The 22,593-nt window shown below is 48.5% G+C and overlaps 3 protein-coding genes across 5 annotated transcripts in view; 2 read left to right on the top strand and 1 right to left on the bottom strand.

Moving 5' to 3' along the window:
- The first annotated feature begins 1,950 nt into the window (after window positions 1–1,950).
- SYS1 (SYS1 golgi trafficking protein) lies at window positions 1,951–6,699 on the top strand. 2 transcript variants are annotated; one of them, XM_088789100.1, is made up of 4 exons: window positions 1,951–2,131; window positions 2,356–2,594; window positions 4,216–4,283; window positions 5,482–6,699. In XM_088789100.1, the coding sequence occupies exons 2-4, from the start codon at window positions 2,433–2,435 to the stop codon at window positions 5,720–5,722; spliced, it is 471 nt and encodes a 156-aa protein (XP_088645226.1). In that variant the 5' UTR covers window positions 1,951–2,131; window positions 2,356–2,432; the 3' UTR covers window positions 5,723–6,699. The 2 variants fall into 2 exon arrangements, with proteins under 2 accessions (XP_088645226.1, XP_019605279.1); XM_019749720.3 differs by having other exon boundaries at window positions 1,951–2,142.
- DBNDD2 (dysbindin domain containing 2) overlaps window positions 2,524–22,593 on the top strand; it is a 30,649-nt gene continuing 10,579 nt past the window's right edge. Inside the window, exons 1-2 of one of the 2 annotated variants that reach the window (XM_088789097.1) lie at window positions 2,524–2,594; window positions 4,216–4,283. The gene's annotated coding sequence lies outside the window, so the exon portion shown is untranslated. Of the gene's footprint in view, window positions 2,595–4,215; window positions 4,284–10,523; window positions 10,637–22,593 lie in introns of those variants that run through there. The other variant, XM_088789099.1, reaches the window with a different exon arrangement.
- TP53TG5 (TP53 target 5) lies at window positions 12,431–14,512 on the bottom strand. Its single transcript, XM_088789101.1, has 2 exons — window positions 14,445–14,512; window positions 12,431–12,917 (listed from the first exon to the last, which is right to left on the bottom strand). Exons 1-2 carry the CDS (start codon window positions 14,495–14,497, stop codon window positions 12,431–12,433), a joined length of 540 nt encoding a protein of 179 aa, XP_088645227.1. The 5' UTR covers window positions 14,498–14,512.

Genomic DNA, 22,593 nt, shown 5'->3' with positions numbered 1-22,593 from the left:
CTGGGTGTCAGGATTCTGTCTGATAGCTTTATGGAATGGACCCATGAGGATAATCTCAAAGACTTTGTATGTGGAATCTTCACCAACCCAGTAAGAATTCAGGAATCTCAGAACCCCACACTAGCATCCATCTGACTCCTGGGCAACAGACTAAAGGCTTTAAACTTTAGCTGGTTAACACCATGATGGACAGGCTTGCCATAGGTCGCACACTTAAGAACTAGGTGTTTGTGGCCACCATGTTGCACATGAATCTGGTATATGACATAAACTTGCTTGGCCTTGTATCCCAGCCTGGGTGTGTTATCAGGCCAGGTGGAGTGTGTGTGTGTGTGTGTGTGTGTGTGTGTGTGTGTGTGTGTGTTGTGGAGCGCAGAGAGCTGGCAGTACTGCCAGCAGTGCACCCTGAGAAGAAACAGCATTACATCGGACTGCTTCTTCCTCCACAGCTCCTGGATGTACTTGTAATCACCCATCTTGTCTTACCTGATGGCTATGGACAGACGGAAAGGGCCTCAGTTTCCACTTTTAAAAAGGAAGGTAATATCTATCTTCTTGGATTGTGAGGATGAAACAAGATCATGTATGTACTTAATAAACAGGAGATGTTTTCTTAGAAACACTAGGTCATGTGAGTAATAAGGGAAGGACCAGAGGGTTTTGAATATGTATTTGTTGAACCAATTTGAGGTACCTAAAACAATGGTTGAGCTGGAAAGCACCACAGGAAACTTTGGGCCTTAATGACTTTCAAACTGGAGTCCAAGTGAACTGTGTACAGTATTTCCAAATGATAAGGGAAATCACATACTTACTCTTGATAGACTCAAGTTTCTTTACTTTTGTCTGGAATTGTATCAACCCAAGGTGATACTATGCTTATCACATGGGTCTTTGATAAGTTTTTTCATGGGAAAATAATTAGTGGAGCATAGCTGAAATCTTGGAAAACTTTTCTTGTCTGACTGCTCATTTCATAAACAGGGAAGTTGAGGTTTAAAGAAGGAAGTGGCTTGCTAGTCACACAGCTAAAGTAGTAGAGCTGGCATTAAAACTCAGTTTCTTTTCCTGGAGCAATTCTGAAGAGGGGAACCTTTTCATTCTGAAGAGGGGAACCTAGTAGAATCAATGCAGTTGAGGGGTTTTGGTCTGCTGTGGCCGGGATAAAGTGACTCATCAGTTAGCTGGTGCCCTTTCTCTGTTCTTGACTCATTCAGCAAATGTTTACTGACTATCCACATTATTTGGACTCAGAAGTGAAGGTAGAGAGGAAACAGTCATGGGGGCAGGTAGAGTCAGGATCTGCTCCCAGGTCCTTCAGGACTCCAGAACCTGTTTGTTTCATCATAAATATTTATATGGATACATGATAAAACACCCACTACCCTGCCTTCTAATTAGGTTTTATCTGAGGGCAGGGATTGTCTCGTTAGTACGTGTCCAAACCTTCCTGGCACCCAGAAGGTAGGAGAGCAACGCTGTGGTGTTTGCCAACACCTGGATTCTAATCCTGGCTGCCACCATGTCTTTGAGACAGACAGTGTGTTGCTTTCCTTCCCTGACTCAGTTGAAGCATCTGTAAAACACGAACAGTGGCAAAAATCATACGTGAAAGAGCTGGCAGATTTATTTCAAGTTATCTCAGACTTTAGGAGAAAGAAAACATTGGGAATCTAGGCTGAAAATAGAGTCAACATTTATTGCCTCGTGTATTCCGAAACATCTTTCTCTCGCTCTCGGCAACCCTTCTGCCTTCTCCCCTAGTTGCCCTCCTCTTCTCCAAAATTGCCCTCTAGAGGGCATGCAAGCTCCACCGTTTCTCGCGCCTCACTTCCGATCGCCTGCGTACTTCATTTTGCGCAAGCGCACACTTCGCTACCCGGCGGCCCGTTCCGGTAATTAGGTGTCTCAGCGGGAGTTTGCACCCACTACGCCTGCGCAATCTCAGCCCCGCCCCTCCACCGCCGTCTCCGGAAACGCTTCCTTTCTACGCAGCCGCTACAGCAGCCGCCGTCCCCGGAGCTTTGCCTCTCTAGGCCGCTACAGTCTCTCCTCCATGATCCTGTCTATCTGGATTGTTTCGGGGGCCTGTCGGTGAGGCTGGGCCGCCCTCGGACTCTTCGATTCTCAGATCAGTCACCGGTGAGTGAACCCCAAAGGAGCTTAAGTACGGGCGGGGCCCGAGCAGCCGGAACAGGCGGGATTTCCCCTCACTCTGGGAATGGGTCTTTCCATCCCGCCGTCCCCCCACTCCCGGAATGGGCTCTCCCCCTGGGTCCCAATCCCGCCTCCCAGGCTGGGCAGTGTTGCCATGGTGACGGCCGGCGGGCTGAGACCCGGCGTGTGTCCTCGCAGGTGCCAGGGCGGCCCGGAGCCCATGGCGCGGCGGCGCTGATGCAGGCCCGGGCGGTGACCGGGTCCCGCGGGCCGGTATGGCGGGCCAGTTCCGCAGCTACGTGTGGGACCCGTTGCTGATCGTGTCGCAGATCGTCCTTATGCAGACCGTCTATTACGGCTCTTTGGGCCTGTGGCTGGCGCTGGTGGACGCGCTGGTGCGCAGCAGCCCCTCGCTGGACCAGATGTTCGACGCCGAGGTAGGGTCCTGCTCGGGCGCGGTCGGGGTCTCGGCTTCACCGTGTGGGGTTTGTGGCCCGACCCTCCTGGAATCTAGACCTGGTTGGGCCTCCTTCTAGCTTTGTTGCCCTCACCTTTCTCAGCCTCTGCTGCCCCATCTGTATAATGGAGTGACTGATAACAGAGGCAGATTTAGTACAAAGGAAAGGGACCTGGGTGTTACAACAAACAGGCTTGCGTTCCAGGCAACCGGATACTTCTCCTTTCTGACACTCTGAGAAAGTGACTTCACTTCTATGAATCCCAAGATTCTCAGGTGCCAAATTGGAGAGGAGGATGTGGATGAAAGAGTATTCAAGGAGATATAATGGACACTGCCTGGACTTTGGAGTCGGGCCTCCGTTTAAATTCCACTTGCTAGCTGTGTGACCTGGGCCAACTAGCATCACCTTTCTGAACCTCCGTTTTTCTGTCTGCAAAAATCATGAGACTGGTAGCAGAGAGGTTGTGGGTTGCAGTGTAAGGAGCCTGTACTTTTGATCCAGAAAGGCTAGGTATCCAATTTAGACCCAGAAAGGCTAGGTATCCAATTTAGCTGTGGGACTTTGGGCAAGTTGCTTTACCTTTCTGAGCCTGTTTCCTCTTCTAGAAATGGGACGGAATAATCCTTAGCAAAATGTGATAAGGCCCAGAGGGGCCTAGGAATATGAAAATACTTGATCAAGTGTAATGGAGGCCTAACAGGTGTTTGCATCTGAGACGCAGATGTGTGTGGTAATGAGCTCTGTTCTTGGAGCTGGGAGATGTAGGATGAGTCCTTGCTCCTGCTGTGTCGCCCTTGGGCACGTTATAATTCAAAAAGAGGTAAGAATAACAACAACAACAATAATAATAGCTTTGTGAGGTGGTCGTGAGGATTATGCGATTATGGACATCAAAGGCCTTTGTATAATGAAAGTGTGGTGCAGATGTTGGTATTTAGTAGTATTGTGTCACAAGTGGTGGAGGTTACACAGCAACAGGTGACCAGCAACAGGTGACCAGTACTTTCCTCTTAGGAGTCTCTGTCCTCCTGGAAAAGGCGTGTGGGAATCCTGGGCTCTGTTGAAGAACCATCTCATGTGTGCAATCTGAATTTTAGACCAGGGTGGGCAAACCTTTCTTAAAGGGTGAGATAGTAAAGATTTTAGGTCACAACTACTCACTGCTATTGTCGCGCAAAAGCAGCCATAGGCAATACTAAGCGAATAGGTGTGGCTGTGTTTCAATAAAACTTTATTTACAAAAATAGATGCCTGGCCTGTGGGGCCATAGTTTGCTGAACCCTGTTCTAGACCTTGCTCTTGTTTCCTTATAGCAAAGTGATGGGCAAGTTACTTAACTTCTCTGAGCTTTTTATTCCTTCTTTGTAAGATGAGGATAATAACCCCCTCCTGGCTGCTGTGAGGGGGTGCAGACGAGATACTATAATGGACATCTCTGAGAGCACCTTTTGGAAGTAGGCAGGCATGCTGGTGAAGGGGCATATTGTCTGTGCTCTTGGAAGAATGCTTGTTCCTCAGGAGGCCTGCTGGGGTCCTGGATCCTGGGGCTCTGCCACCTCACTTCTCCAGCATGTTTCCGTTTGTGATTCCCCCTCAGATCCTGGGCTTTTCCAGCCCTCCAGGCCGGCTCTCCATGATGTCCTTCATCCTCAACGCCCTTACCTGGTGAGTATCGTCAGTTTTGTTAACCAGCTTTTGGGGTCTGAGCACCAGAACTAACTTCCTAAATTTGGACGTGAGACAGGCTGGCACTTGTTCCTGGGGACTGTGGACTAAAGTGGGTGGCAGAGGCCGATTCTGGGACCAGCTCCATCCCAGGGCTCCTTCCACTGCTGTTTGGGCTTAGCTGGAAAGCTCTTCTATCACTCTGTGCATGCTGTCTGTGGGACTTCTGTCTCCGATCACTTCCCTGATGTGGAATGAAGTGAGGAAAGGATTAGACCAGGATTCAGGAGACCTGGGTTCCGTTCTTGGTCCGTGTGCCATTGGCCAAGTTACTTCCCTCCTCTCTGGGCCTCAGGCTCCTCATCTGTACTCTGAGGGGTTTGGCTGTGTGAAGTCTAAGGTCATCGATGACCACTGTTTGTCTTTCGAGAGATAGGTTAGCATAGTGATTAAGACCTCGGGCTGTGGAGGCAGACACACTTGGCTTTGCATCTCAGCTGTACCAGTGACTATGGACAAGTTAATCTGTCTAAGCCCCAGTTTTCTCATCAGGGAAATGAGGCTAACAGTATTACCCACCTCATAGCTGTAAGGATTAATTGAGCTAATTCGTGAAAGTTCTCAGAGCAGTGCCTCGCACGTTACTGTTGACCTTACTTACACTGGAGGTTGAAAACTCATGGGGGCTGATTTTGACCTAAATTTGGCCCCCAGGTCTGTTCTGTGTGGCTTACACAGTGGTCAGCCCATGCATGGTGTTTAAAACATTTTCCCACTTAGTTGAAAATCAGAATATTTTATATTAAAAAAATCCAAATTTCTGGCTTCTCATGAAACATGGGAGGATTGATTCTAGGCCAAACTTCTAGCATGATGATTTTCCCAGTGGCAGCTGGCTCTTGTCCCCACTTTAGATGGAACGTGTGCTGCAGGGTGCCACAATCCCCACCAAGCCCTAGGATTCTCTTAGTGACAGTTGCCATTTATCATCAAGCTCGTAATTTTTCCTTCTGCCCAGCCTGACTCACTCTTAGCATTACCTGCCAGGTTCCTCTAGCATCTAATAACGTAAGCCTTGCTTCATACTTATCTTGCTTGCTTCTGACCCCTATGCTGTCATCCTCATTGTCCCTACTCCCCAAATAATCTAAGGTCCAGGACAACCCAGTGACAACTCACTGCTGTCCTCTCCCCACAGTGCCCTGGGCCTGCTGTACTTCATCCGGCGAGGGAAGCAGTGTCTGGATTTCACTGTCACTGTCCATTTCTTTCACCTCCTGGGCTGCTGGTTCTACAGCTCCCGTTTCCCCTCGGCGCTGACCTGGTGGCTGGTCCAAGCCGTGTGCATTGCGCTCATGGCTGTCATCGGGGAGTACCTGTGCATGCGGACGGAGCTCAAGGAGATCCCCCTCAACTCATCCCCTAAATCCAATGTCTAGAATTGGGTCCTTTGGACACCTTGCTGGGAGTTTGGACCCCCAACGCCTTGGGCTGCTGAGACCCTCCAGATGAGGTCCAGCCCAGGTCCGAGAGGAACCCTGGAAATGTGAAGTCTCTGTTGGTGTGGGAGAGATAGTGAGGTCCCGTCAAGAAGACAGGTAGCCGTCAGGATCACAGCTGTAAGAATGGCCTCTGTCTGCTGAAGCCTTGGTGTCTGGGAGGTCAGCAAGGGGACCTCTTTCAGGGTCATAACAGAATTGGAACCCTGTCACTCTTGAGCCACCCTACCTGTCACCAGCCTGTTATTTTAAAAAAGAAAAAAATCAAGGAGAACTGATTGGAGCAAACCACTTTTCTGGTCATCTGTCTTACCTCCCTGGGACAGCTGTTACCTTTGCCATGTTGCGGAACCACAGCTATTCTGTCTGGAGAAACACGGGGCCTGGATCCATAACCACAGAAAAAGATGTAGGTGCAAAGTATTAGGCTGCTGTCAGGGAGAGGATGGCAGATGGAGGCATTAAGCACAAGGAAAATGCACAACCTGTGTCCTGCTTCGTGCATGTGTACACGCACCCATGAACCCACGACTAACTTTTCTACTGGGTGCCTACCTTGCCGCCAGCTTTCAACATAGCAGGCGTTAGGACCCAGAGGCAAGTGTCAGCATCACTCCTAGTCTTACCCTCATAACAGGGTCACTGCCTGTTCCCTAGGAATGACCAGGCACCCTAGCTCCCACTGGACCTCAGATCTGGCAATAGTTCTTTTTTCCTAACTTACTTGGAATTCTACAGTGGGAAGGGTATGGTGGGTGCCTAGAGATAGGAAGCCCAACCTTCCAGCTCAACCTGCACTCATAGTGCTGAGGGAGATAGGAATTTGCTGCTAAGATTTTTCTTGGGGGTGGAGTGTCCTCTGTGAGGGGCTTGCAGCTGTCCTTCCTGTATACATAAATACAGTATTTTCCACGGTTTCCTGTATGTACTTTGTAATGCCATAGTTGGGACTGAGAGATCAGCACAGCCGTATAAAGAATTAGGTCACCTCCTCTTCTGGACCCCAGGTTATTCCTCCATTTGGTTAAAATGCTAAGTGCGGGGAACTCCTAAATCCCACCCACCCCCCACCGTCAGCCTCCTCTCCACCTTGGGTGAACTGCCATAACTCTCAGGATTCCTTTTCCACTTGCTGGTGATTTCTGAACATGTCCAGAGGAACACACTGGTCTAGACCCCTTCTGCACTGAAGTCATGCGGGTCCTCCGGAGTCTGCCCAACAGCTGTCAGTGTTTAGCCTTTAGTGTTAGGGCCACACAGATGGGTTTGGTGTCTCCACAGGAAGCCTTTCTAGCCTCCTGGCGCCCAGCCCTCCCAAGTAGGGAGTTGAGGCTGACAAGATGAAGGTGTAAGAGTGAACGTGCCTGGGTGGAGGCTGGGCAAGTGCTGGGCTGAGGCTCCTCAGTGACTTGGGGTGCTCGGGCAAAGCCGGAAGGAAGCAGCTTAGTAATGGGGCTCTCATCCTGGCCGCAGAGTCCAGGAGGCAAGCTCAGCTGAGATGACTTCCCCTGGGTCGGGGGGTGTCCCCCAGACACCAGACACTACAGGCATGGGGCTAAGTGTATTTTGAGAAAGGCATCAGAGCACCTGTGTGGCTGCCATCCTCCTTGGTCATCTGTGGGGGTCGCTCCAGCCTATATTGGCACACCTGTTTGGGAGTTTCCTTCAAGAGCTTCTGCCATTCCGCATAGTTCCTGTAATGACAGAGCTCTTCCCCTTGAGTGTTAGTTTGATTTTTGGAAACTATTGAAAGTCAGGGGAGCCAATTTTCTTTTCAATAATACAGTGGCTGAGCTGAATGACACGGGTCAAAAATATGTGACCTTAACGAGATTTTTTTGGTTTGTAAAGTAACAATAAAAGCCATATCTAGAGGCAAGTTCCAGAGAGAACTGGGCAATTGCCATGACATCATTTTAGTAAAAAATAACAACATCTATTGATTGTTTAATAGATGTCCAGCAGTGGGCTTTACATCTCCTTGCTCACTTTTCACAACAACTTTTTGAAGTCGAAAATGTCGTCATCCGTATCTTCCAGATGAGGAAACTAAGGAATTGGCCCGAGATGACACGTTAGGAGCTGGTAGAGCAGGACTCTCCAGTAGTGATATTAGTAAACTCATTCTGAAGACATTAATAGCTAAAGGATATATAAGTTCTTATTGGTTAAACCGTCCATCACCTTATACCTTCACATCCTACTGTACTGTTTTATACTAAGGATGTGTAGTGCTTTATAAACATTACTAGCTTTCTAAGAAAAACTGATAACAGTATGTTAAATATGGCCACTGATTTCCACGTGTATGGAGGAATGTAGGAAATGATTTTATTTCTAAAAGATAGAGGAAAGTTCCCTTCACCTCACCACTGAGTTGGTGTCTCTTGACTATCTAGTGGTCTGAAGTCCGGACTTCCCTTCATCCCACCTACTATCTGGACTCGGCCATTTGGAGAGAGAAGTGGGCACTAGTACATAGCCGGTGCTTAGAATAGTTATAACCCAGAAGGACGGGAAAGGAGAAAGGCATATGTAGCTCCGAGGGTGCCTCTATCCCCGAGTTACAGGCAGCCCCCCAGATCAGAGCCAGTTGAGGCCAGGATGGCAGCCAGTGGGCACCTGGGGGTGGGGTGGGAAGCTCCAGGTTCCCATGAGTCCTTTGGGGGCACAGCTCAAACAGGTGGCTCAGGAAGCAGAGTTTCTTAGCCTCTTTCTTCAGTGACGCCCAGGTCAGGGTAGCTTCCTGCCGGCAGTCCCAGGGCAGTCAGTATGCAGGCGAGGGACTCCGGCCAGTAGCTGTAGCTGGAGGACCACTGAGCGGCTGGGAGAGTAGGGGTGGATTCAAGGCACAAAAGGCCCTCTGTGGAGAGGGAATTAAAAGGCACTGGCATGCTTGAGGCTTTCTGTAGGAAAGTAGCAAAGGGTGGTGTCATAGCATTGAGAGGAGGGGGTAGAGGGACCAGAGAGTTTCAGCCCCTGTCCGGCCACAACCTGGGCAAGTCAGAATTCTAGCAGTCTAATGGTGGGAGGCTTTAGAGAGCTGCAATAGAATGCAGATTCAGTCCTGGAGTCCCGTTGCTAGCTGTGAGACCTTGGAAAGCTATATAACCTCCCCTTACCTCAGTTTCCTCATTTGTCAACCAGGGATAAGAACAGTGCTTCCCTGGGTGGTTGTGAGGATTTAATGAGATGTCACGTGTAAAGCACTTAGCACCTGGCCTAGCACATAGGAAGTGATCCAGAAATGTAAGCAATTACAGTTCTTGGGCCATCCCTCCCTCCCCGCATTTTACAGAGGACACACCTTTCTTCTGAGCCCTGTTACATACGGGGACAGCACAGGCCTGCTAGGTACAGCCGACACGTATTACGCACTGCAAAGTGATTTCTCTGTGTTCTCACTTCATCCGATAAGGCAGGCACCATTATTTCCCTCGTTTGGCAGACAAATGGAGGATAAGGAGAAAAGAACGTGACCACACAGCTGATAAGAAGCTGTGCCTCTGCCTGCACAGCTTCCTCTTTTCATGTTCCAGTCGTGTTTGGAGTGTGCGTGGTCCAGACGACGAGAGGGACAGTCTTGGGAATCCACATGCCATTTTAGCAAAAGGTTGTGAATGTGAACACAGGGCTGACTGTTTAATAAGCAGCTCGTTCCCTTGTTGGGCAGTTCGGCAGCTGCTCACAAGTGAGAAACAGCGTCCATACTGGCCTCAGGGTTTTATGAGGGTGCAGAGAAGGCGTGGGAAAAAGGCCAAACATTTGTTCAACACCCCATAAATTGGCTTCACCTACAGCCAGCCTGATTTGCTCAAAGCCCTATGGAATGGATATTAATATCCCTATTTAATAGAGATGAAAGTAGGCTCAATGAGGTCATGTGACTTGTTGAAAGTCACTCAAATACTTTAATTCCCTGCCCTCCCCACCGCCCCAAGTTAATTGTCAGGGAGCCATTTATGTGGTGGTCTCTGATCCCTGATATCTGTTGCAGCCTCCTGCCCAAATCGGGATGAGCCCAGAAGAGGAACCTCAGATTGAAGTGGTTAAACAAAGGGAGGGTGTAATGGGAAGACCCCAGTTGTGGGATTGTGGGGGGCAGGTTGCCTGAGGTTCAGGTTAGGAGATGGCTGGAAGACTGCACTCCTGCCAGTCACTAACCCTAGGCCTCCATCCTTGCCCTCCCCCCACCCCTTTCTCCCCACAGTGCCCTGGCCACACTGGGTCTCACAGGCTCCCTGCTACTTAATACTCCATGTCACTTCCGGTGATGGGCAACCTGGGCCCAGCTCTGGCTTCTTATGGGGCAAAGCAGAAGCTGGCAATCTTTTGGGCCCCCAGTTGGGGTTCCCTGGGTAGGCTTCCTTGAAGAAGAATGCAGGGTGCCCCTTGACAGGGCTTTTTTTGCGGGGGAGAGGGTGGGAGTACCTTTGCTGACCGCCTGCTGAGAGCCTGTGATGGCGTGTGCGGGGGCCGAAGTTCATGTGACAGTGGAAGGATGAAATGGAAAATGCTTAGGAGGAAAGATCGAGTAAAGGTTATTTTAGAAGCTTGATGGGATTGATGACGTACAGCAAGAATAGGGAAATGAAGACCCAGGAACTGGGCTGGGGTGCAAGCTGAGTGGGAAGATAGCTTGAAGTGGAGGTTACTGGGTGGCGGTTGCGCGGAAGTGCCCGGGGTGGGGGTGGGGGGATGCCCTGTAGGTACCCGAGCACAGCCGCAGAAAGGCGGCAGGCGGCGGCAAGGAGCAAGCGTGCGCTGAGGCGCGGGTCAGCCTGACGCAGGCAGAGCCAGGCGGCGCACAGCCTCCCGCGCCTCCCCACGGGAGACGCGTTCCATTTTCCGCAGGTGCGGCCCAGGTGATTCTCATCAGGGTGCTGAGCACCAGTGGGGAGGTGGGATGTGAGCGGGCGGGCTCAGGGGGAGATCACCTCTCTCCTGTCTTTCTCCCCCTGCCAATGTGGGGATCCCTCTCCATCAGTGGCTTCCGGGGGTGGGGTGGAGGCTCTGCATCCCTGGGTGATTTCATTGCTTTCGCCAGGGCACCCGCTCCACTCAGCCTGCCTCTAGGGGAATAAGGAGGATTGTAATCTTTGTCCAGAGAAAGCCTGGGCTTTCCTCTCCCCAACTGCATGTTCAGGGCCCTGTGGCTTCTGCCCACAGGGTGACCCCGACCAGATGCGTGGATCAGGGCTGAGGGTTGGATGATGGATGAGCCATGTCACGTGGGAGCAGTTGGGACACAGTACCAGTTTCCCACCTGACTTGGTGCTTTCCTTAATCAGGGGCTTTCAGTGACTCACGCAGGGCCCAGCGACACCCATTTATTGACACCCGAGGCTGTGATAATTAGGGTAATGCACGCGCATGACGGGCTGGATGCTCCCTTGGGCATTTTTCCTTTCTTCCGGAAAGGAAATGGGGAGCAGCCAGGAGACCCAGATTAGAGTTCTGGCTCCACCGCTCCAAGCGGTGTGAGTCTGGGCAAGTACTTCCAGTCTCGGCACCGCGGTTTCCTGGTCTCCTTGGCTTGCAGGGCCATTGTGAGGCACCTGGCACCCAGGAAACACCCAAAAAGTGTTCCCTTTCTATGACTTCACAGAGTACACCACTCAGGAGGTCAGTTCGCGGAGGTGGGAAGGGGTGCAGCTCGCTGGCTTCTTTGTCCCGGGTTCTAGACTGACCTTAAGGACCTGGGGATGGGGTAGAAGAAGCCTTGAAGCCCTGGTGCACTCTCCCCCTACCTCCGCTAGGGCCTCTTGCCTCCCGCCTTTCCAGACCCAGACAAACAGGCAGAGCCGGCCGTAGTATTCTTCAGTGCCATATGGGAGATTTTATTCGTATACTCGCGAATTTTCCCGTCCAGCCTTTCCATTCAGATGTTTGCGTGATCTCTGCCCTCCGCTCACACTCTGGCTCCCATCCAAGGCTGTAACCTGCCTGAGAGACCACGGTGTTAGGAGCTAAGACCGCCTCCAGGGGGCGCTGCGGTCCAGGGAGAGGGCCTAGGGGCCTGGCTTTGCGATGTATGGCAGGTTGGAGGTAGAGGTAAGGGGTTTTGTGAAGGAGAAGCCTCCGTTTCGTCTGGACCCCCAAGCCCATCACCCCCTTCCTTTCTTTCTTGGGACCTGAATTCTCTCCTGGAGCGGCTGGAGTATTTTTCGTGCTAAGGAACTTTTTCAGAGTAAATCTTATTTGAAGCATGAATAAACAAATAGAGAGTTGATTTTGTCTGAGAGGGGATGGGATGTGGCAGAGCCCTACTTAACCACTCCCCTCCCCCCACATTTAGAAATTCCTAAACGTGCTTACTCAGATTTCTGTGAGATTCTGAACCATAGCCGTTGTGGCCACTCCTGAGGCCTCAAAGCAGTGGGATGACTCACCTCAGAACCCACATTCCCAGTCTGCCTTCCTTCCCCAGAGCCCCTAGTGGGATTCTGGGAGGCTCCAACCTAGCCACTGCCCTGCTGTGTGGCCTCGGTCAGTAGCTTACGCCTCTCTGAGCTTCCCTTTCTAGGTATGAAGTGGGGCCTGCCAGCCACAGCCCCCAAGAGTCCGGATCCCAAGCCCTCCGACTCAGGGGCCCCGCTCTGGGCCTGGCTCGGGGTGTGCATCTCACCCTGCCTGGCAGTGGCTTCGTCACACCCTGTATGCATGGTACATCGGCAGCTCAAGTGATGCAGAGCAGAAGCGGGTGCAGCAGCGCTTGACGAAGCGCAGGGAGGACGCCCTGCACATCACGCGGGGCCCCGGGAGGTGGACTCGTGTGGGCAGCCCCTCAAACCAGATCCACTGGTCAGCTGCTGCCAGCTGCTCCATGTACCCCATGGCAGTTCTCTGCTGGTGGGTCTTCAGGAAGATGACTTGGGGACACTCAGTGGGTCGCTGCCTCCCCTGGGCTCCAGGGCTGGTGGTCAGGCCATGACTCCTCAATGTCCTTGGGATCTCAGGTGCCACCTGTTTTCTTCCTGGCATTGCTGCACATGGCTGCCGGGCCTCCTTCCTCTTCCCCAGCCCCACCTTGTGCTTCGACTCTGACTTCTTGGACTCCAGTTTCTTCTTAGAGCACCTAGCCTGCTGGGGCCCTCCGTTATTCTGGTCCACTCCACTGCTGAGCGCGATGTTCCTGGTAAGGAGAGGAACGGCAGTCAGCAGAGCAGGACTAACGCCCGGTCCTCTAGTCTACTCCCAGCACAGTTGCTGTGCAGCCAGCTCAGGGGAGCCTGTTAAGAAAGCTAAAGGGAGGGCATTTGAGATCCTGCTTCCTGGCAACTGTTGTCAGTTTGGGCTCAAATAAACTCTTACACAAAAAAACAAAAGACAAAAACAAAAAAGCTAGAGGGCCCGAAAAGGAACTTCTCTACCACCCAGAGGTCTTGTGCCCGGGCGCAGGGGCTTTGATTCTATTGGCAGCAGGGATGAGAGAGGTTGGGAAGGCGAAAGGCAATCACTAGTAGGTAGGACACTAGGAATACAGATGGTCTGCATCGGCCAGTAGGATAGGGTTCTGCCTTCTGGATTTCGATGGATGGGGCGAACGAGTTCAGTGGTTGTTTTCAAATTGTGTTCCAAGAAATCTGAGGGTTCCCCTCAACCCACAAGGGCAGGGTGAGGGCAGGATACCTTCCCCCACAACAACACAACTGGGGCTTGGGGACAAATATTTGAAGAGGTTTTGCTGCTTTAAAAAGGTTGGAAAACTATGGACTAGCTGATCCTGACCCTCTTGCCTGCTCTAGGAGGCCAGCTCAGGAGGAGGAGCCCCGAGAGGTGGAGTTGTCCAGAGGTACTGAGTGCTGGAAGGGACTTTCCCAAAAGGTGTCTAGAATCTACTGAGTCCTCTGGAAAGTGGCAGCACCGTCCTAGCTGAGTGTGTGGAGAGGGGCGAGGCCTCGGGCTCAAGATAATGACAATAGTGACGATAATAATGGCCACTATTAACCGAGTGCCACTGTGTGGCAGGCCCAGACCCTCACAGTCCTGCACAGTGGGACGCAGTGAAGCGGCAGAACGGCTTATAGAGCACAGGCTTTCAAGACAGAAGCTGGGGTTCAAATTCGCTTCTGCCTCTTACCATCTGTGTGATTTGGGGCAAGACATCGAAGCTCTCAGAGCCTTAATTTCCTCATCTGCAAAACTGGAATAATTCTGTCTACCTAATAGGGTTGTCAGGAAGAACAAACTAAATGGGGACCTGCTTGTACAGTACTTAGCACAGTACGTGGCACTTAGCAGGTGCCTAATAAACGTGAGCTTTCTTAATATTCTCATGCGATTGATGAGGAAATTGAGCCTCAGCAAGATGCCTAGTCTGCTGGTAAATCCCGGGGTTGTGTTGACTTGAGAAGGGGAGGAGTGTCCCTCCTGCTCAGGGACCCCAGTGGTGGTCAGTCCCATAATTGGACGATGTTGACCATGGTTAAGATCACAGCTCTGGTATCAGACAGGAATGGCTTCAAATCCTGGCTCTGCCACTTACCAGGTCAGGTAAGTGGGACAGGTCATTTCATCTCCTGAGCCTCAGCTCAGTAAAATAGGGCTCGTAAATACCTTTCTCACAGAGGCTTTGTGAAAATGTGGTTTTCTACATTCCTTAGCACAGTTCCTGTTCCTAGTAGAGAGAGTGTGGGTCCACGGTGGGGGCTGAGCTCACCCAGAGGAGATCAGGAGGATTGTCGGAGCTCTGAGCAGTGAATTCCAACACATGTTGGCCAGTTTATACAGTTTTTTGATCCGGGGGTTCGAGTTCTTGAGTAGCCTCAAGAGCGACAAATTTTTTAACACCTGCCAGAGTCAAGAAACCAGGAAAACAGAAGCTTCAGCTTTCCTGGGACAGCCTCCCACTCCCACCCACACTTTGGCTCAACTCAGCCTGGTGAGTTCTTCTGGGTCACTCAGGCTGGCACCCAGGGCCAGTAAGTACTGCATGGGTGCTCAGGCTCTCCTCGGCTAGACCAGGATGGGGCATCTTACCATTTTAAGTTGGTTCTGCTTAATTACTTTGTTGACAGCCTGCTGTATCTTGTCCCGTGGTTCTTTGTCTTGCACCTGAGAGAGAGAGGGAGCGAGGGAGAGCTACCACAGGAAGAATCCCGCCGAACGCCTCCGGATGCCTCTCCATTTGCCTCAGCATTATTTGACCAACCCTAGACTAGGAGTTTTGTCACCTTCATTTGAGGGCAGAAATGGGGAGACCATTCTAACTCTTCTGACCTCCCTTCACCCTTCACCTCTCCCTTTCCCTCCACCTGCCCTAGTTACTCTTTATAAGGCCCCCTCTAGGTCCAGTCCTTAGTCCAACCTCAAAAACCACTCCATTCTCGGGCCTCTTCTTTGCTGATGGACTCATGCTGGGGCTCTGAGGCTTCAAAGACAGACAGAGCAAGACTGGTACCAGATACTCTCTGTGCCCTGCCCCTCTCAGTTCAGCCAGCATTCAGACTGGGCATCAGGATGGCTGTGCTGCAACTCCCAGGGAGGGGAGCTGTGACATCACTGAAATGTGTGACAGCAGCAGGGCTGGGTCTCCAAGGAGTATGTGTGTGGCAGGGGTGGGGGGTGGAGGGTGAGGCAGAAACTCCCATCTGTGGAGAAACTTAGTAGGTACCAGGCAGAGGCCTATATTGTCACCACCTCCCTGTGACCTAAGAGGATTATCCCCTCTTTTTTAACGAAGTAGCCAAGGTTCAAAGAGGTTAAATAATTTACTGAAGGCCACACAGCTAGATAATGGTCAAGCCGGAAACCTAAGGTCTGACAGTCAGCTCATGAAACCAGGGCTTCCCAACTAAGCTCATCTCTTCGTTCATGTCACGTGTTAACGGCACCCACACGGCAGATGTTCTAAGTGTTAGAATCAAAGAAAGTTCTTACCCTCAAGGAACTTACATTCTAGTGGAGGGCAAACAAAACAATGTGGGTGCTTGTAAATGTCTAACAGTTGGCTCTCTGCAACAATGTATGTGTGGGTGTTTATTATAAGCTTTACTGATAGAAATCTGAAATAATGAAATTCTGCAATAGTCTTTATTGCACATTCTATAGCCGTTTGATTCTTACAGTATGCTTTTCTTGAATTGTGCCTCTTATATCCATAGCCAACTTATGGTTGTAATGGATGAACAAATGTAGTTCCAACATGAATGTTAATATTTTCATTTACACTAAAGAGTAAGAAAAAAGTGAAAAAGTGAAAGAACAAAGATGTTGGAATTCCACTTATTCATCAATGATGTGATCAACTTATTTGCTATATTGGATCATAGTTTTCAAATACTGGAAGTATATTTTCTCAAAAAAAAAAATATTTTTGCAGGCCATATAGTTGCAACTACTCAACTCTGCTGTTGTGTGAAAGCAGCCATAGTTAATATGTAAATGAGTAGACATGGCTTTTTGCAATAAAACTTTATTTACAAAAACAGTTGATGGGCTGGATTTGGCCCACGGCCAACCTCTGGTCTAGACAATCAACAAAACAATAAATCAAACCTGAATTATCACGTTTACTTATTTCTGTGGTAGAAACACTCCTACCATGGCTGATTTCAAGCTCCCAATGTAATGTCACTGAATACAGACTTGAATAGAAATGCAGAGTACATACTGTTATACATTATATATTTCTACTATATTTTTACAGATGTAAAGACTCAAATATAGGTAATAGTAAGAAGTAGTCAAAAAAATGGAAGGTGATGAGTTTGAGCATTTTTCACTTTTGTTTTTATAATATCATTATTTTAATTAAGCTTGTATAATTTAATTTTTAATGATGGCTATGCCTAACAACCAGCCAGCAGAGTTCCTGAAAATGTAACAGGCTTTATCGAGCCCTTCTGGATCAGTTCCAGCATACCATAGATGGAAGTAAGGGCGTGGAGAAAATTAAACAGAGCAGAGGGGACAGGAGAGGGAAGGTAGAAGGTCTGCTGTATCAAAAAGGGTGGAATGGGAAAGATTCACCAACAAGATGACATTAGAGCAGAGACCTGAAGGAAGTGAGTGGTGGTGGCAGGAGATGAGGGCAGAGAAGGAGCTGTGGGGAAGGGTTGGGACAGACAGGGGGGACTTTAATAACTCGGGCTGCATCAGAATAATCTGAAGAGTTTGTGAGACATGCCTTCTCCAGCAGCACCCATAGAGTGGGCCAATCAGATACCTAAGCAAGGGTGGCAACCGCCCCACACCAGATACTTCTCGGGTGGATAGGTGCGTGCATACAAGGTGTGATCGCTCTGCCTTTTAGGGCTCAGGGACCAAGCCTACACTGCAGAGCAGCTTCTTACATGTAAATGTCCTTTATCATTGGGATGAAGCGGGGGGCGGTGGTGTGGCCCAGAGAAGAAACCCAGGAGGTGACTTGGGAGGGAAGACACGGAGGACCCCCTCCCCTCTCTCCGTCCTGTCTATTCCAATGCTCCTTGGCTCCTCTGCCTGCTCAGCACAACTTCAGTGCTCATCTACTGGCCTCTGGTGGCCTGCATCAGAATCATCTACACCTGCCACTCAGCCCCCCGGGCAGCAAGGGCTGGGGACCCCGTGTGCGCTAAGCACCAAGGACAGCAACATATGAGGCAAAAGATGCCTCCCCTCAACAAGCTCAAAAGCCTGGGGCAGAGGTACCTCTAGAATATGGGCTCCTTAAGGGTAGGGGGTTTTGTCTGTTCTGTTCATTGATAGACGCCAAACGCCTAGAATAGTGCCTGGCAGATAATGGGTACCTCATAAGTATTTTTTGAAAAAGTGAAATAAGTAGTATTATCTGTGATAAAGGTAATTCTGCAGGCTGTTGAAACACAGAGGACCAGCCCGAGGAATGGCAAAGGGGTGTGAGGTGGGCAGGGCATTCTCAAAGAGGGATTTAAAAAAAAAATAGCTGTGGAAGGGAATTATGAACGATTATGTTGCCAGAGTAGAAAGTAGGGGCCAAGAGTGGCAGTGGCTGAAACTGGAGAACGAGCAACACACAGACCTCTCAGGGCTTGTTGCAGTTTATCCTGAGGGTCCAGAGGGCCCTGGAAGGGCTCTGGCAACTAGGCAGGGTGGCTGGATTCAGCGCTGGGAGCCTGGCCAAGCCTCTGCCATTCTGTTCTAGTGCACACTTTCAGTCCTCACCCTCCCCTCTCTTCAGGAGCTGTGCCTACACAGGCCGTTCATCCCCAAGGAGACGAAGTTCTCCATGACCACATTTTGTACCCCAGCAATGGCTCCCAAAGCAGTTTTCCATATCCCGTCTTGTTTGGTCCTTCCATTTACATGGGAAAAACCGTTTGTAGGGAGAGAGACTTATCCAGTGACACACAGCTGGTAAGCCTTGTGGACTAACTCCAAGAATCTCGAGTGGAAAACCGCCACTCTTCTTTTTTTTAAGTTGTGGTCAAGTACACATAACATAAACTTTACCACTTACTCATTTTTAAGTATACAGTTTAGTAGTGTTAAGTACATTCACATTGTGCAACCATTACCACCATCCATCTCCAGAACTCTTTTTATCTTGCAAAACTGAAACTCAATCCCCATTAAACAACAGCTCCCCCATTTTTCCCTCCCACATCCCCTGGCAACCACCCTTCTATTTTCTGCCTTTATAAATTTGACTGCTCTAGGTTTCTTATGTAAGTGGAATCATACAATATTTGTCTATTTGTGACTGGCTTATTTCACTCAGCAAAATGTCCCCAAGGTTCATCCATGTTATAGTCTGTACCAGAATTCCCTTACGTTTTTTTAAGGCTGAATAATATTCTATTATATGTGTATGCCACATTTGGTTTATCCGTTCGTCTACTGATGGACACCTGGGTTGCCTCCATGTTTTGGCTATTGTAAATAATGCCGCTATGAACACGGGTGCACAGAAATCTCTTTTAGACCCTGCTTTAAATTATTTTGGGTATGATTAGTAGAATTGATAAGTCATATGGTAATTCTATTTTTAATTTTTTTGAGGAACTGCCATATTGTTTTCTATAGTGGCTATACCATGTTACATTCCCACCAACAATGCGCAAAGGTTCCATTTTCTCCACTTCCTCACCAATACTTGTTGTTTTTATTATTTTTGATAGTAGTCATCCTAATGAGAGTGAGGTTCCACTCTTTTTGTTTTGTTTCCTCTCATGCTTTAGTTTCTCTGAAGTCAGGTTTTTTGGGGTATATTTTACATACATGAAAATTCACCTTTTTAGTACGTTCTGTGAATTTCGGCAAGTGCATACGATTGTGTAACCACAACAATCAATCTTTAGAATGGTTTCATAATCCTACATTCCCTTGGGCAAAATCTCTTTCTAGTTAACTCTCTTCCCATTCCTGGCCCTGGCAATAACTGATATGTTTTCAGTCCCTATAGCTTTGCCTTTTCCAGAACATCATATAAATGGAATCCTACAGTATGCAGCCTTTTGAATTCTGGAATGCTTTCATTTAATACAATGCATTTGAGATTCGCATATGTTGGGTGTAGTTTGTTTCTTTTAGGGTTTCCAGGTGGGAATGCCTGCCCGTTCTCAGGAATTTTTTTTGCTTTCCTGTTCCCGAATCCTGAGATATAAACTGTTTCCTGTTCTCCATGATGAATCGTTTCCACAAAGTGATGGCCAATACTACCAACCCCCTGGGTTCAAGGAGCCGATTTTCCCGATTTCCCAACCAACTTTTCTCGGGATTCAGGAACTGGAAAGCGAAAAAAAATATCCCTGAGAATGTGCGGGAATTCCCGCCTGGAAACCCTAGTTTCTTTCCATTACTAAGTAGTATTTCATTGTATAAATATGCCACTGTTTGTTATCTAATACAAATATTATCTCCATTCTTCTATTGAGCCTATTTAGTGAGTTTTTTTAAATTTTTGCTTTCTATATTAGGGCTGTTGTAACACATTACCACAAACCTGGTGGCTTAAAACAACAGAAATTTATTTTCGCACAGTACTGGAGGCCAAAACTCCAAAACTCAAGGTGTTGGTTCCTTCTGGAGGCTCCAGGGGAGAATCTGTTCCAGGCCTCCCTCCCGGCTTCTGCTGATGTCCAGCCATCCTCCGTGTTCCTTGGCTTGTACACCCAGCATTCTGATGTCTGTCTCCATCTTCTTATGGTATTCTCCTCTGTGTCTTCCTATGTTTTCACATCTTCTTCTTATAAGAATACCAGTGATTAGACTCAGTGCCCACCCTAATCCAGGGTGACCTCATCGTAACTACTTATATCTACAAAGACTGTTTCCAAGGAGGGTCACACTCTGTGGTTTTGAGTAGACATGAACTTTTGGAGGACACTTTCAACCTAGTATAGTTAGTTTTTCTTCAGCTCTAAGATTTCTGTTTGGTTTTTCTTTATATCTTCTATTTTTTCCCCCTGATATTTTTAATTTTTAATTTATTCCTAGAATCTTTGTAATTGCTTATGGAATCATTTTTGTAATAACTGTTTTAAAATCCTTATCAGATAATTCCAACATCCTGTGATCTGTTGGTATCTGTTTGTTGTCTTGTCTTGTCTGAGTTGAGATTTTCCTTGTTCTTGGTATGGTGAGTTATTTTCATTTAAACTGAACATTTCAGAAATTATGTTATGAGACTCTGGGTCTCCTTTAAGTCTTCTGTTTTAGTAGGCCTCTGCAGACCTGGGCCAGTGATATGGGGAGGCACCAACTCTTTACCACCGGGTGGGAGTGAAAGCCCAGGCTTCCCACATGGCCCCCACTGACCACACCCTGTAGGGGAAGGGGAGGGTTGCCTCATCACTGCTAGGCCGAGGTGCTCATATAGGCTCTACACTTGGCCTCCTTTACATTGAGGGGAAGGGAGTGGTGCCTCATTATTGTTGGATGGGGTGCCAGTGTGGGCTCCCTACATGGCCTCCACTGACACCATAGACATTGTCCGGAAGGGTACTTGTTACTGCTGGGCAGTGAGGAAAGCCCTGACCCCCCTCTTTGTCTCCTCTAACACCACCTGGAGGTGAGGGGAGAGGTGTCTTGTTATCACAAGAGAAAGATTCAAGTCTAGGCTTTCCCTTCTGCCTATGCTAGTGGACGTTGGAACTGAGGTTTTGCTGGAGTGGGGCACGTCATGTCAAAAGATTTCTGTCTTGCTAGGGTGCCCCTTTCCCAGTCCTTTGACAGAAAACAGGTTTTTCATGCGGGTGATTTTTGTCAGCCTGTTTGGCATTTCCAGGTTGCAGGCTTTTCTAGCACCCTAGCAAAAAGAAAACCCAGGGACTCACTGCTGTGTCATTTGAGTACGAGGGTTCCTGGTTGGTCTGCCTTCTTATGTTTGTTTTATATATAATGTCCAGCATTTCAAGCTGTACTTAGTGGGAGGGATAAAGAGGAATGCATCTACCCCATCTTGTTCAGAATCGGAAATTCTCTTTTTATTCTACACTTCCTTTATCATCCCTATAAACCCAAGCTGAAGATGTGTCTGGATATGTAATTCTTTTCAGAGCTTGTGGGTCTCTGAATCCGATTTAGGTCCACTCTATCAGACAGAAACCATGCTTACAATTTCTTTGCGATAAAGCCTTCTCTCCATTAGGCTTCTGCCAAAATGGCTAAGGGACAATACCCTTAAGCTTTCTAGAATCTGTATTGTTTGATTCACAGGATCCGTGAGACACACCTATCATCTCTTTAGAGGTCTTCTATTTGACTGAATAGTACACTGAGGCATTGTCGTAAATCTTTCTGAGATGTAAACAAAAGGTTTTACAGTCACATTCTCAGTTTCATTTTTGGACCATGTTTTTTTGTTTGTTTGTTTGTTTGTTTGTTTGTTGGCTATGTGCTGGACTTGAGCTGCTTTATTAGGAAACCATTTCTTAGTTTTACCATCATTTGCCATTTGGAGAGGTTGAGAATTTTCTGCCATCAAGTCCTGAATCCTTCAAACTTAACAGTTCTTCCTTTTAGCTCAGGGTTTCTCAACCTCAGCACTATTGACATTTTGGGCAGGATAATTTTTTTTTTTTTTTAATTGAGGCACCTGATACCATTTCTTTTCTCTCTCTCTCTTTTTTTTTTTTTTAAGGAGGGCACAGCTCACTGGCCCATGCGGCGATCAAACCGGCAACCTTGGTGTTATCAGCACCACACTCTAACCAGCTGAGCTAACTGGCTACCACCAGGATAATTCTCTGATGTGGGGGGAGGCGGTGGTGGGGAGAGGGGTCTGTCTTGTGCATCGTAGGATACTTAAGTATCCTTGGCCTCTACTAACTATGAAGCCAGTAACAACCTCTCCGGTTTTGACAACCAAAAATGTCTCCAGACATTGCCAAATGTCCCCCAGGAAGCAACATACCTCTCATTTGAGAACTGCTGCTTTAGTTTCTGTCTCTCCTCTTGCATTTTACTATAAGCAGCAAGGAGAGACCACTTGAACACTGGAAATATCCTTAGCTAGATCACCAAACTCATTAGGCACGTTTTTTTCCCCCCAAATCAAGTCGTTGTCCTTTCCATGTAACTACAGGCAACAGGGTTGCTGAACTTTGTGCCACAACATAACATGAAGAATTCATCTTCCCCCAGATTCCAGTAGTATTTACCCTGACTGCAGCCTATCCAAAGCCGGAGGCTTCTAGTAACAGCTTTGTCAAGGCACTTTCACTCTACTCTTCTCAAAATGTATTGTCCATTACTTAATGCCACTCCCATATTTTAGGGAGTTGTGACAGTAACACTCTACCCCAGTACCCAAATCTCTATATATGTTATCTATTGCTGCATAGCAAATTATCCCCAAATTTAGTGGTTTAAAACAGGAGGTATTTCTTTATTTCAGAGGGTCTGAG

This window comes from Rhinolophus sinicus, chromosome 13, assembly GCF_057876585.1.
Source record: "Rhinolophus sinicus isolate RSI-liver-muscle chromosome 13, RSI-T2T, whole genome shotgun sequence".
Classification (NCBI taxonomy): Eukaryota; Metazoa; Chordata; class Mammalia; order Chiroptera; family Rhinolophidae; genus Rhinolophus; species Rhinolophus sinicus.
Note: the sequence above shows the minus strand (reverse complement) of the source record. Positions and strands in the feature narration are given on the sequence as shown.

Excerpts from the sequence above, each read along its gene's own strand:
- TP53TG5 (XM_088789101.1), bottom strand. The coding sequence starts at position 14,497 with ATGTGTTGGAATTCACTGCTCAGAGCTCCGACAATCCTCCTGATCTCC. Across the intron at positions 12,918-14,444 it reads ATCCTCCTGATCTCCTCTGG|GAACATCGCGCTCAGCAGTG; the intron begins GTGAGCTCAGCC and ends TCTCCTTACCAG.
- SYS1 (XM_088789100.1), top strand. The coding sequence starts at position 2,433 with ATGGCGGGCCAGTTCCGCAGCTACGTGTGGGACCCGTTGCTGATCGTG. Across the intron at positions 2,595-4,215 it reads ACCAGATGTTCGACGCCGAG|ATCCTGGGCTTTTCCAGCCC; the intron begins GTAGGGTCCTGC and ends ATTCCCCCTCAG. Across the intron at positions 4,284-5,481 it reads ATCCTCAACGCCCTTACCTG|TGCCCTGGGCCTGCTGTACT; the intron begins GTGAGTATCGTC and ends CTCTCCCCACAG.